Raw genomic sequence first — 14,030 nt, 5'->3', positions numbered from 1 at the left:
TGACAATAGACGGAGACGAGAGCCAGGCTGAATTGAATTTAAGGAGATCTAACCTCAATTTAGCCAATCTGATTTGAAAGTGTTTGAGGCAGATCTTAGTTAGATCGCCAGCTAACTAATACAATACTCTGCTGAACCTGAACCCGAATCTGAGGAAGTTTTATTTTATTTTACTTTTTAATCTTTTTCTTCTCCCTGAACTAGGGAAAGAAGAAATTAGGCCCGTATCTTTGGGAAGGGGAATGACTGGACTGGAAAACGCCATGGAGCCATAGATTGGCTTTAATTGCTTGCCCCAGGCTTTAGTAGGCTGGTGTTAAGGTTCCAGTCCAATGGTGGGCAACGGTCTAGCTTTCACACCGCGGAATCGGTAGAACAGAGCACGCGTCAACGGCTACTCTTCCGGGTGTCTTGACCCTGATCGGTGGCGGACTGAAAAAACCGTTGACCAGGTTGTATCAAAAAACAGCCCACCACAGTCCAACCGTATCCCGCTTGAGCAGTTTCCGGTTGTAGGCCCAGCTAACTAACAGAGACCTTTGATGAGGATAGCTCGATATCATTGGCTTTCAATCAATTTGAAATTAACCACATCTTTGGGTCCAATTCGATTCGCATGGGGTTACTTTCCCTTCCTTTCTCTCGTTGATAGTGCCGCTCATGTAAGTCCTAGCTGGGTCAATGCTTTCTTTTTCAAGCCTTGCGACGTCTTCGACCAGGAACACTGGTCGAGGTTGCTCCGGGGGGATGTGCATCCCAGCCTTTGCGATGGGCCCGACTAGGTCAGGCCGTAGCACAACCTCTTCGTCATTGTAAGCTCTCCTTGCTTCAACAGTAAAGTAAGCTTGCAGTGCACTCTCTCACACGGTTTTAGCACTATCTTTTTTCTGTTATTATGAAACTTTGAGTTCTTATTTTCTTTTTTGCTAGAATGCCTTTCATATCGTGGCATTTTTCTGTCGCCCCATCTCTCCTGACAAGCCCATCCATCGTGTGGGGGATAACTGAGGTCTGGGTGCATAGCACTGAATGTTCCGCAAACGGTCTCTACATATATTACCTTGAGCTGACCCTTCCCTTTTGTCCAAAATTTTTCCCAATTGCTCTTATGACAGAATAACATTCTTCTTCCTCTTCCACTTCTTTTTTTTTTTTTTCCTTCTTTCTAGTTCTATATTGTTCATTCCTTTAATTCCTTTGTCAAAATGCAGCTGATTTTGGATTCGAAGACATGGGCAGAGCAGGTGGTCAAGAGCCTAACTCTTGAAGAGAAGATATCACTGCTTTCTGGTGCCGATGTTTGGCGGACAACACCAATACCTCGTGTTGGTATCCCTGCCCTCAAGGTATGTTCGTTCAACAGCTTCTCTATATATGTGTATATACTATTATACCTATGTCTGTATTGTTATTCTTCTTTGCGGTATTGGTATATTAACTTGTCAATCAATTTGTGTAGACGACCGATGGACCTGTTGGGGTGCGTGGTAGCACTGTCACAGATGGAACCACTGCCGCATTAACTCCCAGTGCCGTATCATTGGCCGCAACCTTTGATACTGATATCGTCGAGGGTATTGGCCATCTTCTAGCTACAGAAGTCGAAGATAAGAAAGCAGATGTACTTCTCGCGCCTACAGGTACTTTTTTACCCATTGGAAATATTGCCCTCTACGGGGCGTACTATAGCATTGCACAAATATAACTAACACTTCATCCATCGAGCTTATAGTATGTCTCCATCGATCTCCCTTGGGAGGCCGTAATTTCGAATCCTTCTCTGGAGACGACCCTTTCCTCGGAGGCAAACTCGCAGCTGCCTATATTAGAGCAATTCAATCCCATGGCATAGCCACTAGCATCAAACATTTCGTAGCCAACGATCAAGAAACTCGTCGATTTATATTGAACCAACATATCCCAGAACGTGCCCTGCGTGAAATGCACTTAGTACCTTTCCAAATCGCCATTCGAGAGGCCAATCCGTGGACTCTTATGACAAGCTATTCAAAGATAAACGGAACATATGCTAGTAATAATAAAAGATTACTGCAGGGTATTTTGCGTGATGAGTGGGGCTACGACGGTCTCGTTATCAGCGATTGGTTTGGTACAAATAGTATTGTTCCAAGCTTGGAAGCTGGTATGGATCTTGAGATGCCGGGTCCGGCAAGGAAGCGAGGCCAAAAACTGCTTGATGCTGTTCGCCTCGGTCACTTGAAAGAGCGAACTATTGAGAAGAGCGCCAAGAGAGTCCTTGAACTGGTAAGATTTAACTATTTCGATTACATAAAGTGAGCCCATTGCTGATTTTTTTTATTCCCATAGGTTTATAAAACTGGAAAACATAACTATCCACATTGGATTGAAGAACCCGAAGAGGCTATCAACAGATTGGAGCATCAAGAATTCCTGCGGATGGCTGCCGCTGATGGTATTGTTCTACTAAAGAACACCAACAACCTCCTTCCTCTAAGACTGGAATCGGGTTTACAGGTAGCCTTCATCGGGCCAAATTCCAGAGCCTCCGTCGCAGCTGGTGGCGGATCCGCAAATTTGAATCCTCATTATCGAACCACCCCTTACGACTCTTTTGTTGAGAACGCAAACATCTTTGCTCCAGGTGCAGTAACAGTGAAGCATGCGGTGGGTTGCTTGTCAAATAAGTGGATACCATTGGTTCCCGAGAATTGTGTCTCGCCTGTTAACGGAGAGCACGGTCTCTTGATGGAATTGTTCGGCAACACAACATTGAGCGGAGTCGCTGCTGCTTCTTCTCACAGAAAGACATCGATGCTTACATGCTACGATAATATTCCCAAGTCGTTCGGCCCTGGCAAGAGATACTCATATCGTGCCACTGGTGTAATCACCCCGAAGACTAGTGGGAACCACACCTTCAGTTTAGGGAGCTGTGGACCATCCCGCATGCTAGTCGATGGTGTCGAAATTATCTCGCTCTGGGGAAGAACAAAGGACTCGGAGAGATCCGAACTCTTTATGGCCTATGCATCACCGGAACAAAGATTCGATATGCGTATGGAGGCCGGAAAGCCCTACACCCTTGTCGTGGAGGGGATTTCAAGAGAGATGGATCCAATCCCGGTTGAATACTTTGCAGAACTCTATAGGGAAGAAGTCATGGACGGTGCTAGAGTTGGCTTCATGGAGGAGGTCCAAACGGATCTCCTTGGTGATGCTGTCCAGCTTGCTAGAGAGTCTGACGTGGTAGTCATGGTTGTTGGCAAAAACGTGGAATGGGAAAGCGAAGCCTACGACATGAAATCAATGGACCTACCTGGGGAACAAAACAAACTTATCTCAGAAGTTCTAAAAGCTAACCCAAACACCATAATTGTAAACCAATCTGGCTCTCCAATCGCCATGCCGTGGATTGACCAAGCATCCACAGTCCTGCAGGTAAGTCACCCAACAAGTGTTCTGATACGTGTGCAACAAGCTAATGTTTATTAGGCTTGGTACCAAGGACAAGAACTCGGAAACGCCATGTTTGACGTCCTCACTGGCCTTGTTAATCCCAACGGAAAACTTCCAGTAACATTCCCAAAAAGACTGGAGGACACGCCTACCTACCACAACTTCCCTGGCGAGAACGACCAGGTATTTTACGGTGAAGGTATCTGGCTTGGCTATAGACATTACGACAAGGCTCACATCGAGCCTCTATTCCCCTTCGGTTTTGGACTTTCCTATACTACTTTCGAATACAGCAACGTCAGGGTATCCAGCCCAATATTCAGCCCGCATAGAGACGTCACGGTATCAGTCGATGTGACGAACACGGGCTATCTGTACGGCAAGGAATCTGTCCAGTTCTATGTTTCACAAATTTCGAAGCCTGGTCTTCCTCGGCCGGTACGAGAGTTGAAAGGTTTCGCAAAGGTAGCGCTGCAGCCTGGAGAGACAAAGACTGCGCAATACAAGTTGGACAAGCATGCACTTGGCTACTTCAATGAGAAGCTCAAGAAGTGGGTGGTGGACGAAAACGCGGAATTCGAAGTCTTCGCTGCAGCCAACTCACGAGATCTTCGAGGGTCCGCCATCTTTAGCATAATGAACGGCATGCAGTGGATAAAATAAACAGTCTAGCAACCCTGAACTTGCTGATACGGACGGTTCCACAAGTCACAGTCACATCCAATGACATTCCCGGCGCCAACATCGTTTTCGAAATCTACTTCGTTCAGCCCCAGTGTCACCTCGGCTTGACACGAATCGCCACTTATTCATTTTCGTTTTCTTCTAACGACTCTTCTTGTTCATGGATCTCATCGCGTTGGGTGTTCGAAATTTGTTTTGGCATGGCATTCTTTCTTTTCATCGTTGGATCTTTTTATCATTTGGGAGCGCTGCATCATTTCTTTTCTTATACACCACGAAATCCTTTTGCTTTTGAATCTTTTAATAGGCTAAGTTAACATCATGCATAGACGGAGGGATTTTGAATTATCTAAGGTTTTTTCTGTTTTTTTCTTTTCTATTACACTTTTCTTTGGCTAGAATATACCACGAATCAGGGAGCGATATACATTTCCTTCGGTTTTTCTTTGTAATCGGCGGTCTTCATCGAACTTCATGCTCTTGCCCCCCTTTTCTATGGTTTTCTGTTATTCGTTTTTGTTTCCTTGCAGAGATTTATATCCCGGGTGCGTATCCTTTATCAATGCATATTTCCTTCAGAGTATTTATTTTAATCCGTCATCCTTTTTTTTCTGCCGGCATCCTATCTCACATTATTCTTTGTGTACGAATTTTCTTGGGCAGCTGTTAGAAGGGTCAAACCGGTCGCGGAATCCTTAAGGTAGACAAAAAACAAACCTTTCTTTTTTGGAATATAATACTATACTCCGTATAATTGCAAGCGAATACGAATTCCGAAGCTTCCATTATGCATCAAGTCTTACACGACATAATACCGTTCCACCGTTTACCAAACCAAATAAAAGTTGACCAATTTTTATGACCGTCACAATAGATAATATCTATGACAACATCAGATGTGGGAGAGCTCCATCATCCCATGGGTGGACCCAGCCTCGTTTCATCTCTATTTCCACTCTTATCTCTCTGTGTAAGCCGTTCTGGGGTAACACAAAGGCAATAGGCAATAATAATAATATAAGTTATACCCATATTTGGAACTCACCACAGCGAGCAACCTATGAAGACCCTTGGAGAGCGAATAGCTACCATATAGATGACGGTTGTTGAAGTAGTAAGACGTTGGTAAAAGGTTCGTAATGTGACTCCGGATGCCGCCTGCCCTTTTTTATTCTTATTTTACTTTATTTTCTTTATTTCTTGTTACACGGCGTCACCTGGATTTCTGGTATCAACCGGCCGGCTTTCGCGGAACGAACGCTCGCTCGCTCACTCACTCACTCGCACAAAGAGCTAATAAAACTCCAACAGAACACAAAGCCTCGCAACGGTGGCCGTTGTCCATGAAATTGAAGGGCCGTCTGATATCGATCCACGCCCCACCATGCGTTAATAGAACGGAAAAAACGAGCGCCTTGGGGGCAATCAACAGAGGGGTATGAGGGAGGTCACATGGACTTTTCCACCACTCACCGTACTTCGAAGAACACTAGGATGGTCAACGGAGCCTGACCTGGTCCATGCATGATCTGTGCAACGTGCACATATTCTTTCCTTTCTCTGTGTCTCAATCTGTATGTATGTCTCTCACCCTCATTCTACACTACATACCTCTCTCTCTCATTTACAAAATCGGACCCAGTGACTAGACTAAATTACTTGGTCTGTATGGTCTGTAGGTCTGTCCGTACTATAGTACTACTCATCACGGCTATGGCGGGATTTTACTTGGTTCATTCAATCTTGGTTTATAATGCCACGCAATGGTAAAAAAACCACCGATGGCTTCGGCTTCGGCTGAATCCGGTGCAATTATCCCTAGTGTCTACCGTCGAGCTTTGATATCAAGAAGCTGGTAGGAGAAAACCTTCTGGGGAAGGAGACTTTGCGGTTTGCTTCGCTCGTTCTCCACTATACACACCTTTTTTTTATTTTTTTTTAGTGTGTATCTGAGAGAGAAGATCATAGTGGGTAATATTGCAATTGCCATTAATATGCACGAAACGAGGCTATTCGGATCATGCCATATTCATCCTATAGTCGATGTAGATGCATACGTAGGAGTAACAGGGGAGTGTTATTAAAAAAGGAAAAACGAATATTCCGGTTATCCATTTGGTTTAAAAAAGAAACGTGACTTTTTTCCCTTGCAGCTTGAAAAACCAGGTCTTTCATAACGAGTATTTCCAGGCAAAATACCGGCTGTGCAGCAAGGGAGCATCTAGCATCTAGCATTAAGAATTGTCCTTCGTCCAACAGATCTGGTCAATCATGTGCACATGATATTTTTTTTACCCCTCCCTCTCTTCAGGCTTGCCTTTCTTACAACTAAGTACTTAGCTAAACGGTTTAAGAAAAAAGAATAAGAAGAAGAAAAGTTATCCCTGCATTCGCAGGGTATTTGTTGCTTTCCCGACAAAACAGCGTCATCAAGAATGTGCAATATCTCGTGGAAGTTCATAGCAAAGCTCCTCCCACGCAAGTTTCAAGAAATCCATTGCAACAATCGCCCTAGACGTTTTTGAAGCGCCCAGCTTTGACCCCACTAACTTGTCGGTGACAGTTATTTAATTTCACAGCGAGCTAACGAAATTAATTGAGATCTTTTTTCGACTTGTTGTAACCTCTCTGCACAGACTTTTGTTTTGAAGAAGACCCAAATGACTTTATCCGAGCAAACCATGTTTCGTCATTAAGTCCATAGACTTCTTTGTGGGATTCCATTTAACATGGGGGTTAGATTGAATTTAGAAAAAAACGCCTCCCATTTCTCTCCTACATATTAAAATGCACGGACATATTTTTGTCAAATGTGCGGAGGGAACGTGGCCTCCATGCTAGCATGCATTGCCTGCCTCGCATACCAGAGTTTATCGTGATTAGAGAAAGACAAGCAAGAAAGAAAAATGGAATTTTCCCAACCGAACGAACCAAATACGGGGAGAACGCCGACACATGTTGTCGCTAGTTGCTAGTTGGAGGTAAAAGCCGAAAAGAAAGTTCAGCGGAATCGAGCCGGGATAAACGGAGCGTTTTCTTTCCCATTATTTCCTGTCCCCTAGCGCTGAACTTTAGTTTGTAGGTTGGTGGTCTTTTTTAATTGTTCGATGTCTCATCACCCATGGTTGGACCTCTAGTTTTGCATCGAACCCCGGAGGCAACAGTCTTTAGTGTCGAAGTTATGGCCGGGGGATGCTGCCTCTGAGTGCCTTGTATAGTATGAGCCAGGAGGTTGAAACGACGAGCTCGCACGGGCGAAGGGCTCTGGAGTCGTCCGGGGTGGAGTCTTTAAACCGGGCTAATCAATCAATCGTCGATGAGCGCCCCTCTAGCTTCAAGCACTAGCCTGGTAAATACCGGGACCGGCCTCTCGATTTGACTGTTTAGCTTCAATTGTTTTTTTCGTATTGATGTTACAGGTGGGATACTTATCGGCCCTACTCCACCGACGATCATAACGTTTCCTCCTTCCCCCCGTGGTCCTAAAACTTAGTATAGCATATACGGAGTAGCGTCGAGGCATATACGTAGACATGCATGCAAATATGGAGTAAACGCATGCATAGGCAAGCGCAAGCCCGTTGTTCGTTTTGTCTGCCCGAAGATAAGTGGAAAAAATGTCTAAGTTTCGGAGAAAAGTTTCAACCAACATCATCATAAAAACCTTTCTTTTATTTTTCGTTTAGTTGGCTATGGAAGCGAACCGCGAAGTGGTCGTCGTTTCGAACGCCATTTGATTCGCTCGCCAAATATGAATGGAGCTAGTCCGGTGGATCTGCCCACCCAAAATGTTGGCTTCATCTCATATAAAACTCTTAGATCGAACCAGGACTATGGAACCAGAAGCAAGCCAACATGCTGCGCATGCATCTGCACCGGGCTGAGAAGGAAAAAGTTTCCTCCTTCCTTGCACGCCTTGTCAACCTTGTCGCAACGCAAAGTATTTCACATCTAGATGCATCCTAAACTCAAACTGGGAGAAAATACAGCTGGTTTTGTAATGGTAAAATCTTTCCAAGCCAACAAGCATCTAGGTACTCGCTTGCTTGCTGGATTGATTGGCATTTTGTTTATATTGAAGATCGCGGCAGGGCTAGCATACCACTAGCAGGTGACATTTATATGTAAAAACAGACAGGGAAAAAGAAAGGAAAGAAAGAAAGTAGTATATTGTCCCCTGTCTGACAACGGGTCAGTCAAGGGAAGGTATGTAGCGATGACTGAAGCCTTTCGTCGAAGAAAAGCTATAGATGATTTTAGCAGTCACAGATTCCTTGCTCTTTCAAGGCTCTTGGGAAGAGTGTAGGTGTCTAGATATTGATTGGACGAAGAGGTTGGGACAAAAGGAAAGGGGTTTGTCGGGCAGTGAAGTTGTGGGCTTCGGTCAGGTAAAAGGCCAGTACAGAGTATGTAACAAAACAAAAGGATATCAGGCTCTTTGGGGGTGCTTGAGTAACGGAGAGGAAAGTTCTCATCATGACATCGCTTTTGAAGGAAAAAAAGAAGAAAGTGCTAAAACCAAGCAAGTGTATGGAAAGCACTCAGACAAAAAGAGGCTGACCGACTTAAAAGAACAAATAAAAAGGCAGTCCTTGCGCGCTATCTCTAGTATGAGATTTGCAAATGGCGGTTCAACAAAAAAATCGACAAAAAACCTCCCATCCAAATGTAAAATTAGCAAATCGAGGTATCGCTCCCAAAAAAAAAAAAAGGAAAAGAAGAAAAAAAGAAAATGCGGGGGAAAGGAGTGTAAACATGTTCAGATAAAGTAACAAAGATGCTATAATCAAAAGGCCAACAGACAGATCAGTGTTCTGGTAAATCAAGAGTGGGGGAAAGCATTCAAAACGAGCTAAAGAAAACAGTATTCATGCTCCGTATACTATGCAAGGTCTCATCTAATGGAAATAAACGGGTGAAAGCCGGGTTGTTCCGAGAGTCGGCGTGATATCGGTATTAATCAGGATTGGCTTTGGCTGGTGGTTTCTTGAGACGACCAACTTCAAGATGACATCTTATACATGGGGGATAAAGTCTAATTTTGAGGAGGCATCTTCCAATATTTGTGCGTCCAGAGCAAGGGAGGGTGAAATCGGTGCTAGCGTATGAAGGAATCGAATAGTCTTGTCGAGAAGATCACCAAGTGTAGCCCTGTTGACAAACTCTCTGAGTTTAGGGTGCTTGTAAGCAGCCTGTAGTACGAGTAGATTTCCAAATTGTCTAAAATTAAAAGATTGTTAGGGCTTAGACCAAAATTTGAAGGTAGGGCTGAGTCACGTACGCATGAGCAGTACCAAATATATTGGTAAGAATAGGGCGATTTTCGGTCGCATCGAACCCATGGAATGCGTAAGTACTCTTCACTGCAGCCTCGAGGCAGGTTCGACAGGGGTCAAGAAACTTTTCTCTAATTTCGTCAGTGACCGTGCTACCCCGCCGGTTGTCGAGCCCGATGGGCGTGTGAGCAGATGTCGGGGGAGAACTTTGAGATAGTGAACTCAAAGACATTGCTGGTGATGTCATGGCACCAGGAGCTATCAATGCCGGATTTGTATTGGATGTCCTGTTGTGAATGAAATGTTCGACAAAAGGCCGATTGATAACATATTTTGCCCCATAGTATTTAGCACGTAGACGGGCTGCGTTAATGTCCTCCGCAGGGGGGTCGCTGTCTTTCCATTGAAGTGGAGGAGGGAGTGTCCTTCGCCATGCTTCAAGGTCTTCCATGAGGATACCAGCAGTCTTCAGAGAGTTCGCGCTTGAAACTTTATAAAGCTCTGAATGAACCTGGTTCAAAATCTTTCTGATGTGGTACTGCGCCATAAAATAGAGCCACATCTGAAGATTGTTATCGACCTTGTTGCCATATGTCATTCGTAGGTTTTCGGAACCTTCCAACCTAGTGATACCACTTCTGGGGACATCAAGTTCGGCAAGAAGATCACTTGGTTTCGGTTAGCTGGGATCGTAAGGAAAGAACAGAACGGATGTCTATCTCCATACCTTTCGAGCTGAACGCAGCTCCAAAAAGTTCGGACCATCGTGTCACGGAGCATGTCATTTTGGCCTTCGCGAGGTAATCGTCTAAAAAACGTTAACAAAGTCCAACAAAAACAGTCTCGAGTACAAGAGCTTACTGATTGATCATAATTTGGCAGGCCATACACGCAGCTGAGATCCACTTCCAACTGTCCATGGGACGTCCCAGCTGACCCCAGTAGAGCCCTGCAAGCAGTGAAGCCTGAACATATTCAACTTCGCTTCGTCCTTGGTGCAATGCTAGGATATGAAGTGCCTTTTCGCAATATGCTAGGCCGGGAATAACATCAATATTCTGCAAACCTGCGTCAACAGATTGGTATCCCTGTGGTTGTTGATTTGGAGGAGGAGGTTGTTGGAATTGATCAGGCAACCCATAGTTGATATTGGCTTGTGGTGGTGGAGGGTTTGGAGGCAATGGCCCTGGGACCGGGGCCTTGTGATTCGCTATAGAACCCAGCGCAAGAACGAGTAGGACAATTGCTGACTGAAGGGTAGCCGGGATTCGTTGAGGCGTATAGGTCTGCGGGGCAGCCTGGCGATAAAAGGATCGAGCCTCCCCTTGAGCAAATGGAGGCGGGCCAGGTTGAACTTGCGAATCCCGTTTTCTTTTTGACCCAGCTTTGGTCTGTTGAGGCGGTGGCGGAGGTGGGGCGGCATAAGACGGATGCTGGAATTGGTTGATCCCAGGATATTGGCTCCTATCCATCATCGCTGAGGAAGCAATCGAAGCAAACGAATTCTCAGGACTGATTGACTGAATCGGAACCAACGATGGGTCTTCTGGGAGCGATTCCACAACACCGCCGTGAGTTCGTGAAAAGATTTCGACCATTTGAGATAATGGTTCGTCGTTCAAAAAGGGATGCATAATATATATGTTATCGAGAAAGCTACGGAGGAGGCTAGTGCAAGTCTCCAGGTCTAGCCGTAGAGTTTCTCTTTGACCTCTTCCTATTCTGCCACCAGCACCCTTAAGAAGAGGGACACCATTGAGGCCCGGATAGAATTCGCCATTCTGTACCTCGTCGGGACCATCATCTTGAATATCCATATCCAAAGCCGGGTCACCTTCCCCTCTTCCTCGTACTTTCAACGACCCTCGTCTAATCTCCTCGTCCATAACATAATTATCAGGGTACCTCTTATCAAGCAAATCCCTGATGGATTTCCATCGCAAAAGTTTATGGGCTGCTGTGTTGTGTTTATGAGGGATTGTTATAAAGTTATCATCTTCCTTAGGATCATCGGCTGGTGCTGATATCCCCGTGGTTGCAGCTGGGACGGCGAAATTGGCTGGGGCGTGGGTTGGCGTCTGTACCTGAGATGGCGGTGCGGGAATTGGCATAGGATACGTTGCAGTTTGAGGGACGACCCGGTCACCCTGGAGCTGCAATAAAGCGGGGTCTTGGGCTTCAGCACCTTCTGGAGAATGTGTTACTGAGGGATCCCTTCCTTGGGCATCTTCTTCAGTTTTCGAAGAGACAGCTCCCAATATCCGCCTCAATAAATTCACTACTGTTCCATCGGTCTGCTGCTTCATGATGAGTGATTCGATGTTTGAAACCCGTTCTTGTATCAGAATCATAGTTCTGTCTTGTCTAGATATTCAACATGTATGAGCAAAACTTTAACACCATCTTTATAGAGATTTAAATGAGGCTTACTTTGGCGGGGGGACTTCTCTATACACACAAGGAGTGTTGTTATCTCTGCAAAAAGCGCACGCAGGTCTCCCTTCATCACATTTTGCTTTTCGTGTCCGGCATGCATCACAGGCCTTCAAATTTACATTGTTAGTATTCAAAAAAAAAATTAAAAAAAAATTAAAAAAATCAAGTTTTCGAATGATGCATATTCAAGAATAATGGGATACCAACCTGAGCCGCTCGTACAGCTTTCCTTCGCGCTGGAAAGGTTGTACCGGTTGCCATGTGGTAGGGGAAAGTACCCGTCATTGGGCTCATTTCATCCGCTTCAGGTATACCAGTAGCCGCACTGAGTCTCCTATTATTCGGGGGTCCAGGATAAGGGGTCATGTGAGGAGGTGCGGAGTGGTGATGGTAAGTTTGCGGTTGAACCGCAGGTGGTCCTGGAGCTATCATTTGGGGTGGAGGGCCAGGAGGCGGGCCTGTTGGAGGGAAGGGCTGTAGAGGTGCAAAGGCGCCTTGCGGGTGCGATGTTGGCGGGGGGCCGTGAGAGTGTGGCTGTTGAGAAGGTTGCAGAGATTGAGGATGATGATGTGAATAATGTAAAGGCGCAGAAGGCGAGGCTGGTGCAGTCTGGGGTGGGAGATGTTGAAGATTATGTTCTCGCTTTGCCGTCACCATAGGCGGAACAGTCGTAGGCCGATGCTGCATTGGAGGTGGGCCCGTCGCCGCAGGTGCATGTGGTGAAGGTTGCTTCTCAGTCCCTAAATATGGTTGTGCTGATTGAGGCTGCTTGTCGATATCGGTCGAAGCAACTGTTTCTATAGCCAACGACGGCCGTCGACTTGTTGGATGGGATGGTGGTCTTGCATGGATTGGAGGAGGTAAGTTAGGTTCTGATGGAGCCGGGCCTATACCATATAAAAATAAAAACGAGTATTAGTCCGCCAGTGTCAACCCTAAATTAAGCTAATGTCTGAGGAAGGCAAGAGGCCTCGTAAAAGAGGTTGTGTTGAGGTGATATAAAATGTTCTGGGCAGTTGGGGCGCACCATTTGCGAGATTCCTGAGACCCGGCGCAGACTCATGCCAGGAATCCACACGAGCACGTGGAGGATATTCCCGGTGAGGTTCTGGGTGGAAGTTATTGTTAATTGGTTGGAAAGCAGGGTCGTGCTGAGGAGGTGGGTTTGGAGGGTAAGAAGTTGTAGTCGACGCCATCGTGGAGTATCAAGATCGTCGAGCCCAAGAATTCTGGTCTATCATGAGCTTCAGTCCCCTTGCTCTATTATTCGTCTCGTATAGTTAGTATTTAGCGTTTCGGTTCAGAAACACGAAGAGGAAGGGATCGCAGGAAAAAAAAAGTGGCCTTACGTCGCTATGTTCTCTGTGATAGGCGGTGTTCGAAATAACCGTATGTGCTATGTTTCTCATCCAGGTGCGTGGAATAATATCTCATCACCATCAGGCGTCGGGTGCTTTCCAAAATGCTACATGGACATTGCCCCTCCCACGGGTGATTAACGGTACAAAGAGGAGATATCCAGTTCCTTGGCTGGTATCGATGGGTCCAATGGGTATCCAGGGGTGCCTCGGGTCCTTCCTAGGTAGTTTTTCCTGTCTTTTTTTTATTTTTTTACTTTTTTTCTTATTCTCGCTCCTGTAGACGATGCGATTAGAAAACTGGTGTTCGTCGTAAGTTATCGGAAGCAGGAGGAATAAAATTCGAGGACCGACCTTGACTGGCGAGAGGTGAGCAGGTGAATGAATCAGCAGAATGATGTCTAAACACGCAGGGAAGAGGCTTTCTTCAATTTCTCCCACTCAAAGAAGCACTTCCGTTCTGTTTTTTCTTCTTCTCCTCACTCTGAACTGCCTCCTCCAACCGCGCTTTTTACGATTTCTTTGGGCTCCTCGTTTAGATTGAAGGCCACTCCATGTTCCCTGCTCGTTTGTTAGTGGGGAAGAATTCGCTGTAACGAAATAGTGAGGCCCACCTGCAAGAGAGCACGAGAAAGTCCTTTTTTCCATTTCCCCCAAGCCCCTCGAGCGCTGGCCCGTTCGATGGGGTGGAAAAAGCATCCCTGTTCGCTCACACCATGCATCCAGGCTGAATGCTGTTGTCTCTCACTCAGACCAGAAGGCTAAGTGTGCCAAGGGCCTAGCAGATCCACCACTATTTTGCGATGACCAACCGCTTTCTTGGGCACCGTACGAGGAC

General features: G+C 45.8%; 2 protein-coding genes across 2 annotated transcripts; one reads left to right on the top strand and one right to left on the bottom strand.

Annotated features, from left to right (window-relative positions):
• Positions 1-1,205: 1,205 nt before the first annotated feature.
• Positions 1,206-4,101, top strand: AOL_s00083g363 (uncharacterized protein; the record flags this gene model as incomplete). The annotated part of the gene is made up of 5 exons (XM_011125542.1): positions 1,206-1,346; positions 1,460-1,640; positions 1,733-2,265; positions 2,329-3,420; positions 3,475-4,101. 5 exons carry the CDS (start codon positions 1,206-1,208, stop codon positions 4,099-4,101), a joined length of 2,574 nt encoding a protein of 857 aa, XP_011123844.1.
• Positions 4,102-9,137: 5,036 nt separating this feature from the next.
• On the bottom strand, positions 9,138-13,030 carry AOL_s00083g362 (uncharacterized protein; the record flags this gene model as incomplete). The annotated part of the gene is made up of 7 exons (XM_011125541.1): positions 9,138-9,342; positions 9,404-10,066; positions 10,126-10,206; positions 10,260-11,762; positions 11,829-11,941; positions 12,042-12,721; positions 12,862-13,030. 7 exons carry the CDS (start codon positions 13,028-13,030, stop codon positions 9,138-9,140), a joined length of 3,414 nt encoding a protein of 1,137 aa, XP_011123843.1.
• Positions 13,031-14,030: the final 1,000 nt, after the last annotated feature.

The sequence above is a fragment of the Orbilia oligospora genome (assembly GCF_000225545.1).
Source record: "Orbilia oligospora ATCC 24927 unplaced genomic scaffold scaffold00083, whole genome shotgun sequence".
Classification (NCBI taxonomy): Eukaryota; Fungi; Ascomycota; class Orbiliomycetes; order Orbiliales; family Orbiliaceae; genus Orbilia; species Orbilia oligospora.
Note: the sequence above shows the minus strand (reverse complement) of the source record. Positions and strands in the feature narration are given on the sequence as shown.